Below are 18688 nucleotides of genomic sequence, written 5' to 3' on the forward strand. Positions count from 1 at the left end.
ACGAGGACTAGTCCCTTCGATTCTTTATTGATCCTCGTTACGCGTAGGTACTCGTATTATTGAATGTATTAAAAACAAAGACGTCGAGGGTTGCGGGAATCGATAACAAGGCAAACATTGCAGTCGAAACTCTGTACGACGACGATCCCCGCGGCTATTGAGTTGTAATTTTCAAACCCCTCCGTATCTCGAAATATCTACCGTACATACTTTCCTTATACACGTACCTGTAATATATTTCCAAAGAAGAATGATTTGCCGGTAATTAAAATACGTCTATGGCGGGGGGCGAAGAAATATCATCTTTTATACATACGTACCTGACTGATTAATTCTTGGCGTTTTCGTCGGATTGCAAAAGAGCCGTGACTTGAATATGCGTACATTATACCTACGTACGCATGTACCTACATTGGTCGTGCACCCTCCTCGCTACCACGTACCACCATTATACTCTATGCGCCCTAAAATCGATTCAGAGACACAGACAGGGCATGGACCTCCGCTATCCGTATGCTGTATCCGTCGTAACTTGGGTACAATCGGCGGTTTGCCGCTTCTTAATTTAGCGATACGATTAAGGCGAAATTATAGCGTGACATTATCTATAAGAAGTAGCCAAGTATGATAGCTTCGATAGATCTATATTATGAGAATACTTTTTACGAGTAAATATTATATTACATCTTCAGCTTTCACCCTCATGCTCGTATAAATAACCACTTCAAGGATGAGTATAAAATAATCTAACCTTATCGTACGCGTGAGTACGAATTACTATCTCGTAGTTATAACGACGTGCAGAAATGCTTTGGCGTATTTCAGTCGGGAAGTTATTTTGTTTCTTATTTTTGATACTTTTTCCTGACTGGATATTGTAATTTACTGGTTATTAATACCAAGCCGTGATCAGGTGATAGTGGATGGAATTCTGAAGCGAGTATAATACGAGTTTTCAATTTTCTTACGTAGTAATAAAGTAGGCGTCGTGACTAAAAGAATGCGTAATATTTCTTGTTTTTACCCATTTCTTGCTGAATTAATTTTATCATCGTATGCAATACGGAGTTGAATAAGCACCTTTAGTTAATCGATTTTCGCGAAACGCCAAAATTGGCGCGGAGGTGTGCAGCCGCGTTAGTAATCCTTGGTTAGCCTTGCGTGATTCTCCCGACGATGATCGGCAAAACGGATAACGGTTAGGTGAGGAGGTTCAATTTCACGTGGGACTCACTCGAAGGTGCAGCAAGAGTCGCTAAACCGGGAGGCGAGCGAGCTACGCCGGATGGACCATATCGGGCAATGGCTGCAGCATCCCGGGGAGGAAGGAGGATGAGGAGGATGAGGAGGATGATGAGGAGAAGGAGGAGGAGGAGGAGGAGGATATTCGCCCGGCGCCACCAACCTAATGGCTAAACGCTGCCAGCTTCGGCTTCTCCATACACTCACGCTTTTATTACCGCAGTTTATCGGTTTATGAGGCTTTCCTATATTTTCACACAGCCAGGATTTCTGTTTCTTTATTTTTTCTCTTCTATACCTCTACTTCTCACTTGTTTTCTCCCTCTCATTTTTCTCGAATTAAATCTCGCTTTCACCCCCGCCGGTTAATAAGTGCGGCTTGTTACATCGAGCTGTTACCTTGACCACCTTCGATTCACAAAATCTAACCTCTGCAATACTTCTCGTCAGCCTGCAGCCAGTACTCTTTTTTCTTCTCATCTTCTTTTTCGCTGCCTTCGCACATGCAACAGTGCAACACTGTGAATTTTTCGCGCCTGCAACCGCTTAATCAATTCTAATTAGCAATTGGCGTCGTGACGCCGATCGTGTCCGGAGCTTTTTTCGTCTTTCGACTCTGCACTTTACACGCAAGCTTTCGCTGCTGTATTACTCGCAACTGCAGAAATTGAAATATCGAAAAACTAGTCGATGAACTCACTCCCGTTTATTACTAAACCTTCTATACTTTCCGAATCGTTCGGCCAATTTCTTTCTTCAGGGTTGATTCAAGTTCTATGCGCAGGCTGCATGTACGTAACGCAGAGAGACAAAGGCTTATCGATTTTCGATATATTTTACCCTGCCGGGGTTTCATCGCTTTTCCCGAAATGAAGTGACAATTACGTTAGGCATTTCCAACCGACGTCTATTTCCCGACGACTAACAACTCCTCTACGCTACTGCTACTAATGCTGCTGCTGCTGCTGCAGCCTTTCACTGTACTCAAAGTGACGGGTGACTTCGTTACAATAATTTGATCGGATTATCACTCTCTGTAGTGACCCGTCATTCACATATTCTATTTTATCTTATACTATATCATATAATTATCTAAGTGTCTTTGACAGTATAGGACCGGAACTGAAATCGAAACAACCGAACTGAAAATATTTTTTCGAGCGAAATCTTACTTAGCGTGGAAAAATTTGTTTGTTTATAAACAATATTACAGTTGAACTTTTGGGAGTATGCCGATCGTGATCATTTGCTGCGTCGAATACTTACAATAAATAAGGAAATGTATCTACTTGTTCAAGAGAGATTTATTCATCAATTTTTATAACACCACGAACGTTAATGATACATGTATTAGTTGTAACAGGCGCTCGTTACAATTTTTTTTATACATTATTTTTAACAACTATCACTATTTAAAGTCATCTTAAATTTATACAATCGCATGGTAAAATATCGACTTACTAGTAATCCTTAATTTTCCTCCATTTTAATCCGCCAGTCCAGCCTGCTTCTCGTGATGAACGCATTTCATCAAAGCTCCAGCAACGTTGCATCTTTCGGTCTCGACGACGGCTGAGAAGAGAAATAATAACTCTTTGTAACCGAGGTTATAACAATGGGACCGAGTCGTTGTTGTAGTCAAACATTCGTGAGGTGTGTCTGCATCGTAACGTTCCACATTCACGTACCTTCGTCGTAGCATTTATTAGCGACCCTGACTGCTCCTGGCATTTCGCCGGATTCTTCCATGTGTTGTGCGATCGTATCAATCACGTCCTTCCGCAGCTTGTCACCCTCGAGCTGTTAAGAAATATCGTTTCGATTGGCATGGATATCGGAGACTTGAAATTTGCGCGAGTCTTGCACGCGTGCGAATATAACACTCGTACTTACAACACCTGCTTTCTCAAGCGCGCAGGCCAAGAAACATTTGATTGTTCTATCGACGCGCAGCTCATCCGTGCCTTGAACTTCCGCAATCATTTCTGCGTAGGGCAAGTATGTAAAGGCATTAGACGGAAATTGAACTCTGAGAAAAGATTTGCCAATAGCCATAAGTAACGTATTCTATTCGAGCAAGCAGCAGCCGTAGGTATTATACACGTAGGGTTCATGAAGTTTTGCGCATTCGATCAATTTTATAAATAATACGTATAGTTGACAAACCGAAATTGTATAATTTACGCATCGTTCAGCGTAATACGTAATACACTACTCGTCAAAAGTTTGGGTACGCCACTCAAAATTTCTTGCCGCACTAAAAGTTAGATAACGGATTCAAAAATAAAGATAATCAATCGTTCCAAGTGGATTTTTAAAGAGGACATATTTACCATCATTTTACTTTTTTTAAAAATTCTCTACAATTTTTTTTGGCCCCGGTACATATTTTTGAACACGGCCGTTTTCGGCTATTTTTTAGCCGCCAGAAATTGACCCTGCATCTTGGAGAAAAATTTCTACTAGTTTTTTTTCTATGATAAACTTAAGAAGGGTATAAAATCCTACATTTTCGTGTTATACAAAGCTTCGTACGATTATTTTTTGCCCCGATATTGCATTTTTAACTAAAAAAGACATAAAAACGGCCACGTTCAAAAATACCTACCTGGACCAAAAAATAATTATAGAGAATTTCTAAAAAGCAACATGAAGGTAAATTTGTCCTCTTTACAACGCCGCTTGGAACGTTTGATTATCTTTATTTTCGAGTCCGCTGTCTGATATTCTGTGCAGCAAGAAATTTCGACTCGTTTACCCAAACTTTCGACCGGCAGTGTATGTGCAGAATGTGTTTCGTTCATCGATGAATATCGCGCGTACGTACAGCAATTGCTGATTTTCAATATCCGAATTACTCGATCAGCATATTTCTAAGAAATCAAATTCCGCTCCATATATCACCTGGTGTAATTTCCATTTCCTGGGCACATTCCTCCGTGTATTGTTTCCATTTTTCAGCGTTTCCAGCTACCATCTAAAATAAGAATATATACGATATTGTGTAACAAGTATACTTCGTAGTATATGCTATTTTTAAACAAAGTTTCGTTATATTTTTTAATCGATTTTTACAAACTTGAAGATCCGATCACGTATATTGCCGAATTGTCAACCATTCGTAATTGTTGAAGGAAACGAAAACTTGAAAACACTCACCTGAATAACAGCGAATACGGCGATAAGCCCAAAAGTAAGTCCTCTCATGGTTGGAACGGTGTGCGAACCTTATTTTTCACTAGCTAAACAAACGAATCGTGTATCGCAACTGGACTATTCGTATCGCGTCGCCGACTGTATTTATACGACTTACATCGTTCCTGGGTATCGTATAACGATTCGAGGATATTTCACACACGTAAGGGAACCGAAGGCATCTCCCCTCATGTTTGAGTTACGTAAATTGATTTGTAAATGATTGTTTATTAGACGGAAACCGTCCTCCCTCTTATAGCCATGCCGATGTCCCACCGCATGACGATACGATTAACGTACGTGTAACACGTAAGGCCGAACAATACGTCTTTCAATTTTCGCGTCCATCAAATTCATTTAATCACATCGTGCACCTTCGCAATTTACTGTACCAATATAATCTTCGCTTTGATCAATAAACGGTTCAGACACATATGTACATTTAATCACGCATCCCGCATTGACATTAATTTACGCCTAACAATTATTTTTCCATAATCGTCGGACACTAACAATTATGGGCAATAATTAAATAAACATGCCTTTGTATTTAAACGGGATAGCGAAATCACGAAGCCTGCGATCCTATCACAATTATTATTGTTACGTATCATGCAGGATCGTGCATAATATATACCTACGATCATTCAAATGACGGATAAAATTACGTATATTCAACGTGTTTCAAATGGTGCAAGAAAATGATTTCTTTCCTTAATCTGTTTGTTTTTCTCTAACCTTCAATTATAATTTTGCTATGATATTACTTATATGTGTGTCTTTTTTTTTACCATCGATTGTCAACGTAAGTCCTGCCCGGTAACGTTCGAAATTTTCGAAGGTGACAAAATCATTTGATTAATGACAAATCTGTAGTTTCTTATTTCAATAATATCTCGAGTTGAAATGATTTAAATTAATTCACGTAATTTACTCTAATTGAAGTGAGTGAGTTTAAAAAAATTGCAATTCATACTTTTGTATTTCCTGTTAATTGATATTAATTTTTTTCAATCCAATTTAATTTTTTTAATTTTAATTTAATTATTTTTTCACTATGAGCAGATAATTGTGACACGAATTCCAAATCAATTCGAATCAACGTGACTTAACTTTTCATAGTCCAGTTATTTCTCAGTTAATTCTCATCGTTATATAATTATTTCACAAGTCAATTGAAACATCAATTCAGCAAGTTATTTCCGCCTCGAACACGAGGCTGACAGTGACGTCGATAGGAAATTGGGGGATTACGGTTGCGAAGTCTTCGAAACTGAGAATGACAATAAAATGATTGTCCAAACTCTGTAGTAATCTTCAAAATTAATTCTACATTAAATAACGATCATTTTCTGCTGGTTCGAAACGCGGTTGAAGCTATAATCTATATTTGTGTGAAAACGCTATTTAATAAACGACTATACATATAATGCTAAAAATGCTGAGATTTTCGAGTGTATTATAAAAATTAATAGCGTGCACAGCAGTGTCCATTAATATTTTCCGAAGGGATTATCGAAAAAATGTAATTCCTCTCGATTAAATTTGTTCGATTTTTCTTAGGGAAAAGAAAAATTACCGTTAACAGCTTTATAATTATTCACATGTAATAATATGTATGTAAACGCGCATACCGTATAAACCCATCAGGTTTTCAACTCGTTGTCTGCCAGTCTCATATATACGAGCCCGTCCACGATTTTTGTACTTTCAAGTTAACGAGGCTTGAGATTCATTCCGCGTTTTATCCCAACTTGGTTCTCAAGTTCTCACGGCACCTTTTTTTCTTTGTCGCGGCCATTCGACGACGACAACTGCCTCAATTCTAGCTCTTTGCATTCAACTTCCGGTGCTCGTATACGCAGCAAGAAAAAGGACGACCGCCTGTTTCACGGCCATTTTTAGTGCGGTACCAATTTTTTTTGCTATCCAATAACGGTATGTAAGAATATTTTTCTAAAACTTTCCTCATCGTCCAGTTTCATTTTGATGATAATTATAGGTACATACTTCTTGTTTTGGCTGGACAAAAAATGTACTCTTTCAAATATATATTTTTTTACTAATTTCAAAATTATTCAAAACGTCGTAATATAGATATTACGTGTATAATATCCCGTATAATATGTAGTTATGAATGGAATTCCCTTTAAGAAATTCATCTCGATGGTACTTGAACAGCCTGTATATATAAATGTACATACGTAAGCTTGTAGGTTAGATAATGGAGATAATCTGTACCCACCAAAGCTTCGCGATTGTATTATATTCTAAGCCATCTTCGGTCGTATCTATATCGTATTACATCGCCTACTTGAAGGCTCGTACAGACAGATAGCGAACGTATTTCGTATCCACCATGCAGGAAGAAACAATAGACAATCGACCTACTATAAATTTCAAGCATCGCGATCATCTAATCGTGACTCTCTCTCTCTTTCTCTAGACATTTATGGCGACGGTAATGTTATTATATATATTTAATATCTGACCTATCTCGATAATCTTGTATTCGCACCTTGACCGTCATTAATATGAAGAAATATAATTGAAGAAAAATTATATAGCCAGCGGGTGATTGCGATTGATTAATTCTAGACGTCACGCGTGTACGATGTTTGTTATAAGAACAGAATCATTATAATACAAGTAATTCAGAGTGGAATTAATGTTTTTCGTTTACTTCTTCGTACATTATTTAATTGTATCTCAAATGTACAAAAATCACCAGTTGCTATTCAAGAATTCATTTTCGAAATGGAACAGATTTTGAAGATCGATTATTCGAAAAATAATTTATTTCTATCATTTAGTTGCTTTGATTTACGTAAATTTTTTACATCTATTCGTTACACAGTATAATACAGTGTTGCTTATAATTTTAAATTATTTATTCACAATCTCATTACTTATAGGTATAAAGATGGGCTATAAAACAACTTATATACGTATAACGTAAAATCATAACGTATAATATATCGTATGTTCCGTAGCGCGTTACTTCGTCGTCTTGCAAAATAATTACAGCGCCTTACAATTAGATCGATGCTATGCTCTTCGCTCGGTCGGCGACGTGTTGACGCTTTTTTAGGCATGTCACGGGAAGAAGTATACCTGAAAACAGAATAAAGCGTATAGTTTGCGATAAATAATGTGAACTCGGAAGATTTAATCGATGTACAACAAACACGATTGACTATGCGAATAAATTTCATGCATGATCCGTCGTTGAATAAATATCCATGCTAAAGAGAAGGAGATCGAAAAGAATAAAAAAATTTAAAAAAATAGATCGCGGGAAACCCCGTTTATATAAAATTCGAACACGGTAGTCACAAACCTCTTTGTCCATTTCGAAACCACATTTAGCGAATTGCCATGCTGCCTCGCAATCGTCCTCACTCGTCACTTCGTGGTTGAAGATAAATAAATAAATGAATAAATGAATTAAAATAATGTGAAAAATAGCAAAATATCCATGTAACAACTTTACGCTGAATATAATCGCTGCGTTAGATTAGTCAATGTTTTCTTACCGCAGGATTAATTAACTATATTTTAAACTATACGAAATATCGAACGGGTTTCACAGGTACACATACTTTGCGCCGCGCAGTTCATGCCCGTGGCTTTTGCTCGGTCGATCAATTCTAACGGGAGTATGGCTTCTATTTGGGCTACAGCGGCGGCGCTGCTGTATCTACCATTTTTCACCTGTGTGGTAATAAGTGTCGAATAATGATTATAACAATAGGGGTGGGGGTTAAAAACAAGAATGGCCGATTGATAGTAGGACCAAAATGTCAGATTTTGAATGACGCCGTAATCTAATTTGTAGAATCTTCAAAATTTACGAAGTCCAACTAAAGAAAATTAAAAATATAGAAATATGAAATATAAAAAGGTCAGAACAGAGAACGGCAGAATCTAGAATCTGTATACGATTCTATATTAGCGAGACTAATTCTGACGATTTTACGTTTTGTAATTCTATGTTCTGACTATTCTATTATTTGAATTCTCCATACTTTGACCTTCTACATTTTTAAATTCTACAAATAAAATTTTCGCCTCTTCGAAAATTCGATATTGTCTTCGTTCCATGTTTCGATCTTTCTATATTTTTATCCTCACCATAGTAATAGTAATAATGGAATTTCAAACAGGCAAGAAATTGTATTCTACATGATATGCAAAATTTCATTCCCCGAAGACCTCACAAAGGTATACGAATTATCAAAAAAATAATAATACATCCAACAGATTGAATTTGAATGTCTGGCGTTGAATGTTCATGACAATTAGATATTTTACATTTTTTTTTCGCCGCAACGGAGCTCCAAGTTTTTAAATTACTGTCAAAAATTTTTGACTTACATGTGAATTAAGAAAAAAAATATCGCGAATAAGTCTCGATCTCGAAGGATAAGAATTTTTTCGAAAATGGGTGTCAACGAGTTAAGACTACAACTGATTATTAACGACTAATTAGCAGCAAATTACAGTCCCATCCAAAATGACTAACCATTAACTCTTGGTAGTTATCTAGAATTAACCTATCATAGTCGTATAGAAAATTTGACACGCGGCAAAATTAAATTTTTCACGGCTTATCAGCGGCTATTTATCCAAAAGACTAGATTTTGATATCTGTAAGTGGTTGTGTTAACTTAACGAACGTGTCTCACCGTCTTCATCATGCCCATACAGCACAATAAATAGCACATCAATTCTCTATCCTCGGCAAACACGCCCTTATGCGTGTCGTCGATAACATCTGAAAAATGAAAACGAATTGTCTCGGTTTCGATTCATGAATGACGATCCTTATACCGTGTCAATGATACCCCGATAACGATGATCATTTCAATCAGCATCGCATATTGAATAGAATTATGTGCAAAGTATAAAGTGTCACCTGTGCTAACTCCTGTTTTAGCGATGCACGCTTTCCTCACCCCTTTCAAGGCATTCTTAATCTGTGCCATGGTCATCCTCTTGAAACAATAAACAATTCATTAATTAAGAATGATCATGCGATGACGAGTTGTCACAAGCTTTATTCTATCCCCCCCCCCATTATTTTCACTACCGTATTATTGTCTTTTAGTTACATATCTAGTATCGTGACTGTAATTATATCCCAAATTATCGTGACATTGCCTTTATACATTGGCTTGTAAAATTAAATTTAAACAAACGAAACAAAGCTTCGTAGAGCGACCAATTTTCACTACGTTGATTATAGTTTTAAACGTTGCTTTAGAGCACAAATTCGTTTCACCTATATCGTGATCATTTTTGTCACTGTATTAAAAATCTCACGATGTGCTTGGTTGAATTTTTGTTCCTCCTTTTTTAATAATTTCCATTTCTTTTTTGTCATATTTTGCTATGGTTCCTTTTTTCTTTTCTTTCGTCCGACTTGGCGCCGCTATTATAATATATTGATGTACGATGCAAGGCTTTACTGTATTCTCTACCTACACTTTCGACATCGACGAAGTGAGAAGCGAGGACTAGCGTCAGTACAAGAACAAAAGCTTTCATATTTTACTTTGTGCTTTGTACCTAAAACACGGTATACTTGTTCCTCTCCCTCTCTCTCTCACTCTCTCTCTCTCTTTCTCTGCGTCAAATATCACGCTTTTGCTCCGTATGTAAGTCGCGTCGTCGCGATTTAAGCGACGTCGCAGGTTCTTACGCGAGTCTGAATTTTACAAAGAACTGTATAATAAGAGCAAACGCGAGGCTTGAGACTAGCTGTGGAAAATGTACGTTTTAAGTACTTGCGAAGGATCCAGACAGCCCCGTTTTATAGCTTTCCGAGTCGCCAGTGGAACGTTTCAAATTGTACGGTAGTGGAAGATTTTCAGGTGAGCCCGGTACTTTGACACGTGTAATTTCAATTCCAACACCCAATTACCGATGCAGGAAGAGAAGCACGCCGCTTACGCAATCTGAGGTATTACAATGAGAGGAGAATCAGTGACATTACGCGTATCTGAATTAAACGTAATTGATGTTTACCGTCGGTTAATACAATACCTGTTCAACGACAGCAAAAAGCATATAGGCACATACGTAGCAAATTGGAATTCTGGGCACGTTTGTATTAAGTAATTCAATTGCACGTTTTATGGTGAACTTGTAACAATACACCCACGTGTGCAGTCGTGGTGTGTACCCATAAGGTAGGGTAGGGGTATCTGCATTCGGGGAGGAGTGTTCATGAATAAATTTTTGATCGACCTTCTCGAAACTTTACGAATAATTACAAGTTCTATACATCAGATGTTTCTCAATTTCTTACGCATGCGTTTGATTTTTTATTCGAATTATTGAATTAATCGCATTCTGTACGTTTAGAAAATCTCGAAAAATATGCTATGCAATTTTTCTCGAGTGTAATATTGTTGTGCAAACCGCGTATACGATATTTTATTTAAGCATTAATCACGAGGAGGAGCCGTTTCAGACCGTTGCCGCGTGTTTCGCGAGACGTTTTTTCAATTTTAATATAAAAGGGTGGGAGACGCGAGTCTGTGAATTTCTCTCAGTGCTGCAGAAGTATAAGTAGGATGGTTCTGCAGACGGAGGGACAGACTTCGAGAAGAAGAGGGAGAGAGAGAGAAGGAGAGAGGGTTGATAAACGGGGTGCGAAATACTCCTGGATAATTTTGAACCTGCTCTTTGGACCTCAACTGTCATTTCACATCCACTAACGCACACCAACCCCTTTGGCACTTTCGGTTGATTTCACCGTTCAAAGTTTTCGCCCTTGTCGCCACTCCGTACTCCCTTATACGTATACGTATACATGTATATGCCTTCCCCGAAAACCAAAGTAATTCCCGTAACTTTGTGCGGGAAAACAGGATTGTTAACCATAAAAGGGATGCGAGGCGGTTCGGAATTGAACCTTTTTTTGTTGTACGGAGAGCCGGTGAAATTGGTAACTGTAGGATATAGCGCGGGGTGGAGGGAGAAGAGTTGAAAGCTCCCCGGAATCACTAGTCTTAATTGCCAATCGCACCAAACTAATCCCTGCTCCGATTTATTCGACTCTTTTTTACAATTTTTAATTTTTTTTTTTTTTTTTTTTGTTCTCTCTTTCTTGTCTCTCTTAATCCTCTTCGTTTGTAGTTTTTTTGTTTTTTTTTTCTTCATTTCCGAGCTCTTCGCGTTGTTAGACATATCTACGGCTATCTTCTAAATTGGTACAAAAAAACAAAAAAAAAAAAAAAAAAATAAGTAGCAAAATGAAAATGATTCTCCTCGTTTAGATCATAAAATAAGAAAACATTGAAATTTACGACCTTCCGCGACGTATACGGACCGAGTTCTGGAAATAAATGTTATTGATTAGGACTCGACCTTAGTTGTACTTTACTGCGTTGTTCCTTTGTTTCGTCTTTCCTTCTTTCCTTGTCTCCTCCTCCTCCTTCGCAGCAGCAGCAGCAGCAGCATCGTCCTAAGTACGACCGCCACTCCGTGCTAATGTCAAACCCTTGTATCACGGGGAGGGGGCGGGGGGGAAGAGAGACGGAGATACATCCCGAAGGAGATGAGGAGATGAGGAGTGAGTCGAGACGGCGAAGGAGGTTGGACGGTTGGGTATAGAAGGGGGGCAAGGAACACCCTCCGGAGGAGCATCTGGCCGGAACTCCTTGTCTTCCTATCTCGTGTTCGTTGAGCTTCCTCGGTTCCCGAGTTCTTCTTCTCCTTCTTCTTCTCCTCCCTCTCCTCCTCCTGCTCCTTCTTCTTCTTATTTTTCTTCTCCTCCGAGCCGCCCATTAGTTCAAGGAGCACTTTTGCGAAATGTCGATAATTGCGTTTTTTCCTTGCCGATTAATTTTTCCCCCACTGTTGTTGCCGCTGCTGCTGCTGTTGCTTCTTCTTCTTCTTCTTCTTCTTCTTCTTCGGGACGCCCTGCCGTATTTATTATAGGACTCGCCGTTCCGGCTCGGACTGCACCGAAATTCCTCGTCGTACGTGTAATTATTATGATTTAATGTATACGCGCGAATGCGACACCCACTCGCATACCATGATTCACAGATAAACCGAACGTAATTCTTGCCCCCCTTCTACTATTCCGCGCATTATTATACTGCGGATTTCCCTCATTGGTTTGCCCTTTCGTCGTGCTTAACGATTTATGGGACGTACGGTAGGGTTGAAAAAGTTTTCAAACAAATTGGCGATGACGCGAAACATTCAAGAATCGTTTATAAAACTAGCATATTTTAATCGGTAGACACCACCGCGTTATATGTCGACTACGTCTGCAGAAATATTGCTCGTTTTTCTACCATCGTTTCACCGAAAAATTAAAATTTAGATGGAACAATGTATTTATTGCCTAATCATAGGTTTATCATCCTTTTACATTATAATGATTGCACAATACATATATATATATATATATATATGTATATACTGAATTTTTTTTTCTTACTACCGAGCTCAGCTGAAAAATTTGTTTACGGCAGATGTTTCGTAGGAGAAATAGTGCAATAAAATACAAGCCAGCGGATTTTAACGTCTGCTTCGTGATGCGCGAATAGCGCAGACACTTGCCTACCTATATTAACCGGTTTCTTTGCTCGACAATCCCGCAATGCATCGCAGGCAATATGCATACATACACGCATCCATACGTATCTTATAGTCGGCGTAATGTACAAACAATTGTGACTACATAATACGGTAAGCGGGCAGCACTGCGCCACCGCGAGGCATGAGAACATTGTAACCTTTGAATAAAATATGCCTGTACGTACACCGTAGCCGTATTACACGCTTTCATTAATTATTACACTATATTACAATTAACGACGCGTATCGTAATACAAGCAGAATATAACAGACATCGCTCCGTCTGATTATCCACGCGATTATTGAGCGATTAACTATCCATTTTATTCTTTAAATAATTAATTGAGCGTTAGATGGACCAAGTATCTGCGGTCGGATATTATTATTGTTGTTGTTTTCATTATCATTATCATTGTCAATATCATTATTATTATCGTCATCTTCGTCGTAATCGTCATTATCGTTATTATTATCGATTAGTCATTCGGTGTACGAAAATCACACGAAGCAGTAACTAACTTCCTTCCGCAGGGTGAGACGGGCTCTTGCCGCGTTTGAGGTAGATATGTTTTGTCCGAAGCATGGAACGGAGTTGAGTAACAATAATTACGATTAATTTGCCCCTTTTAGTCGGGCTCCAAAGGGCCGACTTCCCTGCCGGATTGGAGTAGAAGAGGTGACCTGGCACCCAGCAATGCACCTACACCTAAAGTACTGTACTTTTACCCGGAAACGAGTACCCAATTACGAATTAACAAGCGGCCCCTTTCAGATGTTAATCAGGTTTTATTTAAAGCTCGCCTTGGTTCGTGCCCAAAACTCTATTAAAGCTGTTGCGGCGCTGGTTTATCAACGCGGGAATGACGCGAATGCTTCGCAGGGTTGCAGGATCATATATCGTGGTGTTGTTTTATGCGTTGGATCGATTCCTGTTTATACGACATTATAATATTGTGCATAATGTTTTACTCGATCCTCTGTTACTTTTTCGACTGCGTGCCGGACTAGTTATACCTAATGTCAGGTAATCGGTGTCGTTTTGTTGTATAACACGGCAACGGAACTTGATTACATTATAATCTTGATATGAAAATACACGAGCAATATCACACCGCGCTTTTTGTACGCCCGGAAAGATATGACAATGAAATTTCTTAATACAAGTCGGTTCAACCGCGACTTTTGATATCCCATGAAGGGTAGAATTTTATTCTTGTTTAAATTATTTCAAATGGAATCGCAGACCTTGAATATAAATTCGCCATTCTGGTTGCGAAAATTCTCTTTATTTAATTTCACTCCATTTATTTTTATTCAGCTCTAAAAATTGCAGGAACATGAAATTTTTGGTCTATTCAACGTTAGTCGCGTTGCGGTTTTTTCGTCTATAAAATTTCGGCTACTTTTATACAGGAAACTGGTTTCAGCCACGAGCTGCGCTTCCGTAATACACGCATATATACTTGTACAATTCGATTATATTTTTAGCCCGAAATGTATACGTGTGAAAAAGTGAACATTTCTGGGGGTTTCTGTTTTCTGTTTAGCTGTCATTTCACCGCGGCTTTTCCGTGAATCTGTTAAATCCTGATTTTCCGTTTTTCAATTAAGGGCAAAAGGTGTACGTGGCCTTGGAAGAATTCGACCGTGGAACAATCATTCGTAAATCATCTTTGAGAAAGACAAAAATATATAACAAATTTCAACTCAAGTATGCATACAGTAGAATATTTCGTATATTTTCCGGAAAAAAAAAAATTTATTTTTCCTTGTTGAAAAAAGGTGAAAAAAAAAACCAACCATCAGCGTAATCAATGACTACGAAGAAATTCGTCGCATAATCAAACATCCTCCGAAAGAAATTTATTTTCCACCACTTAACTCGCCCGCCCCGAGTATAACTTCGTCCTCAAGAGTCGACACTTTGTATACTTATACTTGACGCGAGGTCTCGTTCCTTTTCATCTTTCTCTCTTTCTTTCCTTCTTTCATTCTCTCCCTCTATCGGCAAGATCACAGGAAATCAGCTGCAAAAGTCTGTCTTTCTAGTCTGTAAATCTAAAGCTAAGCACGAGTTACACGTACCTAGAGATGCCTACGTATATTTAATCCAGCCGTTCGGCTGACAAGAAAGTCGAAGAAGGGAAAAAAGATCTTCTATAAATTCCATTTCTTAAGTATCGGCTGCGGCCGTCGTCGTTCAGAGTCCCGACCGATCCCTTAGATGCTCCCCAATTCTAACACCATCGTTAGGTAAATCTTTCATCGTTTTCACGCAGTTCAAACACGTGGTACGTTAAGACGCACGCCGCACGCGTATACATATATATTTTAATACATACGTCATTCTGCACTCCTGCGGGCAATTTGATAAACAGTAGATGCAGGTTGTATGGGTATCGCGATACCTCGACTCCTTGACTGTATATTCACCGGATAACGCAAAAGGAACATCGCTAAAAAATATTGTAATATAAATTATCAACAAGTTAAACAATCTGTTAAACGTGTAATAAACCGCGCATATAGCGTCAAAGTTGAGAAGAAAATGTTTGAGCAAAAAAAAAAACACCAAAAAAAAAAACAAAAAAAAAACGATAATTCGAACGACGTTTATTTTCCACGCGTAACCGCAATTAATTTTTTCCCCTCCTCCATCTTTTTTCGTCTCGCTTTTTTAGCCCCGTCTCAGATATATTGTATATTTTAATAAACGGTTTTTACAACTTGTTGGGTTCTTTTATTTCTCCCTTTCGTTAATTCTTTTCTTTTCTTTTTCTCCCAAGCTTTGGGCACGGTGCGTTACAGATTGTATATTTTACTAGGGTGAATCACTGTACTATCAGACAGCACCAGCACCGGTAACAGCAACTACCAAAGAAAACGAAACACGGCTGACATGACGATTACACGATGACCGCCAAGAGTTTAGTATATGCTAAAGTTCCGGTTAGCTTCGAACGTTGAGACGAAAAGAGAAGAGTAGAGAGGCTTTCGTCTACGTACGCATCGTCACACCGATTGCCTTCTCGACTCATCCGGCTAGCGGTGGTAGCAGCAGCAGTGGTAGTAGTGGTAGTAGTAGTAGTAGTAGTAGTAGTAATAGCAGCAGTAGCGGTGGTAGTACCTACTAGCAACTCCTGTTAGCTACACTTTAGTTTGAATTTAGTTGGCGACCGCGTCGCGCCGGCTTCCTCGATACTTCTAAATATCTGCCCGCTGTTTTCACTAGGAAGATGAACCTTTCGCCGCGGTTCCTTGGATATTGGCGCCGATCCGCAGGCCCGCTGATTCACGTGTCTCTCGACGAAGTATACGCGTATTAATCGCCGACACTTTGTCAGTTGAAATTTGCCGCGAGTCTAACTTCAGTCGAGTAGCGATGCGAAGGTTTCGTTTTAAAGTGAGTGAGTCAGTGTGCAAGTCTCTCCTCGTACAGTGACTTTTTGGAATTTATCTTGTGCAACAGTGCCGGGATTGCAGAGAGTTGAAATTTGGATGCCAACTTTCATCAACTTCTTCCACCAGAATTGGCTTGCTTGGGAATACCGCGTGCTATGGGTAAGCTGCACTCATCGTCAGCGACACCGTGTGCTTCGTACTTGTTTCATGTTTGCGTACGAGCTATAAATGTTTAATCGCTCAACGCCTGCCGGCTCTTAACTTCTGCAATGCCGGGCAAATTTTCACCTTTGAATGCAAATCGAGTCAGAGACACGTTAGCAGGTTATATTCTATTCGCGATGGGAAAACGTTCGCCCCTAAGTTTTCTCATTTGAAAAAAAAACAATTCCCGTTTTCGAGGTTGAAGGAATTACTATTATTTGTTTTATTTTTCTTTTTCTACTTCATTACTTCACTTTTAATCCGTCGGTTATACTCTTGTTACATTACAGTGGTGGAGGTAGTTTAAACTAATATGTATGCATTTTTCTTTTCAACGTTGAATCGTGCGTAAAAAGAAAGCTATCGCCAGGCATATTGGATGTATTGCAAAATTATTGCACACCACGAAGTAAAAAAACGCAATTAGGTTTTTAACACTGTATGTTCGGGACGTGTATATGAAACTTTTCGCGAAGCTATAATTATTATTGTTATTCTTAGAAGTGTCTTACAAGGATATGTTACCCACGTATATCTCTGATTGACTCATAGATAGTTTCCATCGAATTAGGAACAATTTTTGGGCATACGTATGATCACGGTAAATTTTATTGGTATTTATGTTTATTATTATTGTTATACTGTATCATCCATTCTTGATGATTTTTCTCGTGTCCATGACGCACCGGGAACAGAAGTAGAAAGAGAAAAAGAAAAAGATAAACCATGACTAGATAATCACGTCACTGGCATGTCCAGGAATCTGGATATATGTATACGTACGTATAGATAGAACCCACGTGTCGTATATCTTATATAAACTATACCGACCTTTACGCCATAAATTTATCTCGAATTTAATTCAATCATCACGTCGTGTCGATCAAGGCAATGACACAAAACTGTTTAACGTGCGCTTTTCACAAGGTTGCATGTGCAGGCTGAAACTGCGACGTCTCGTTTATTCTCTATAGTCTTGCGGTGTGAGGAATTGAACGTCTTTTCTTCTTCTTCTTCTTCTTCTTCTTCTTCTTCTTCTTTGCACGTGTTCCGTCTTAGCGATTGTGTTTGCTTGTTCAGTAACACCGAAAGATACAATGCTCCAAGGAAACCTGTAAGAACGAGTCCAAGTTTGTACAAGAGTATAGTCAACGGACCTCTTCCAGGGATTCTGCTGTAATATCTTCCGGTTAGTTTATATATATATATATATATATATATATAAACGTGTGTATACTTGTATCGAGTAATTATACACATACGTGGGAAAAATTCATTCTGAATTTCATTAACGAGACTGCCGACGCGACGTGCCGCGTGCGAGGCGGAAATTCTATTCACAATATACCCGCTTCTGAAAGTCGTTCCGCACCGACGGTATAAGATTATACAGTTACTAGTAATATATCTCGACGATTTTACTCGCTCTAATCGATTAGAAATTCTTGGGATGAGCGGGCAATTTACACACTCACGCGTACGTTGCACTCGTACATCTGCACTCGACGTATATTCATCGAAATGAGGGAACCATCGAAAGTGAACTCAAAATTTGTACATCCCAATCTGTTTTCGTCGTAGGATGTTAACTTCGTCTGGCATGATCGTGACTCGGGATCTGACCCTGATAAAAATTTGAGTGGTTATACCGTTCTTGGTTAATCGACAACTTCCGGTTCTTCTTTTTATTTTGCAAATATGTGTGTGTGTGTGTGTGTGTGTGTACGTATAGTACATCGGCAGGATATACGGAATAGGATCGTGTGAGTGCATATTTACACAATGGTTAATCTTATACCGGTGACGCTTTTATCTTGAGGAAAAAGTACCGCACAGAATCGTTCGACGAGAGGACGATATAATACAGCAGGTCAGAATCGTACGGGAAACAGGAATTCCGCCTGCTGCTCTTCGCGAAACGGATAACTGGTTTTCCCATATTCCATTTTGTGCGGAGGAGGTCCAAAGATTTTGCTACTGCAGCGATCGATCCTACTCATATTTTAGGCATTCACTCACCGATTTATTCTATAAACGTAACAAC

At 38.8% G+C, this 18688-nt stretch overlaps 3 protein-coding genes across 11 annotated transcripts in view; 1 reads left to right on the forward strand and 2 right to left on the reverse strand.

The window, feature by feature from the left end:
• Positions 1 to 18688, forward strand: part of spri (Src homology 2 domain-containing protein sprint) — a 101502-nt gene that overhangs the window by 4345 nt on the left and 78469 nt on the right. Inside the window, exon 1 of one of the 6 annotated variants that reach the window (XM_069136886.1) lies at positions 16501 to 16599. The exons of the other annotated variants lie outside the window; for them this stretch is intronic. The gene's annotated coding sequence lies outside the window, so the exon portion shown is untranslated. Of the gene's footprint in view, positions 1 to 16500; positions 16600 to 18688 lie in introns of those variants that run through there. 6 annotated transcript variants of the gene reach the window in all.
• Positions 2529 to 4598, reverse strand: Obp2 (odorant binding protein 2). Its single transcript, XM_046632037.2, has 5 exons — positions 4402 to 4598; positions 4147 to 4219; positions 3136 to 3227; positions 2931 to 3042; positions 2529 to 2814 (listed from the first exon to the last, which is right to left on the reverse strand). The coding sequence occupies exons 1-5, from the start codon at positions 4447 to 4449 to the stop codon at positions 2729 to 2731; spliced, it is 411 nt and encodes a 136-aa protein (XP_046487993.1). The 5' UTR covers positions 4450 to 4598; the 3' UTR covers positions 2529 to 2728.
• Positions 7218 to 10242, reverse strand: LOC124221752 (general odorant-binding protein 72-like). 4 transcript variants are annotated; one of them, XM_046632036.2, is made up of 6 exons: positions 10009 to 10237; positions 9356 to 9434; positions 9126 to 9214; positions 8040 to 8151; positions 7778 to 7845; positions 7218 to 7551 (listed from the first exon to the last, which is right to left on the reverse strand). In XM_046632036.2, the coding sequence occupies exons 2-6, from the start codon at positions 9429 to 9431 to the stop codon at positions 7534 to 7536; spliced, it is 363 nt and encodes a 120-aa protein (XP_046487992.1). In that variant the 5' UTR covers positions 9432 to 9434; positions 10009 to 10237; the 3' UTR covers positions 7218 to 7533. The 4 variants fall into 4 exon arrangements, with proteins under 4 accessions (XP_046487992.1, XP_046487989.1, XP_046487991.1 ...); XM_046632033.2 differs by having other exon boundaries at positions 9925 to 10237; XM_046632035.2 differs by having other exon boundaries at positions 9921 to 10237.

Source organism: Neodiprion pinetum, chromosome 6 (genome assembly GCF_021155775.2).
Source record: "Neodiprion pinetum isolate iyNeoPine1 chromosome 6, iyNeoPine1.2, whole genome shotgun sequence".
Taxonomy (NCBI): Eukaryota; Metazoa; Arthropoda; class Insecta; order Hymenoptera; family Diprionidae; genus Neodiprion; species Neodiprion pinetum.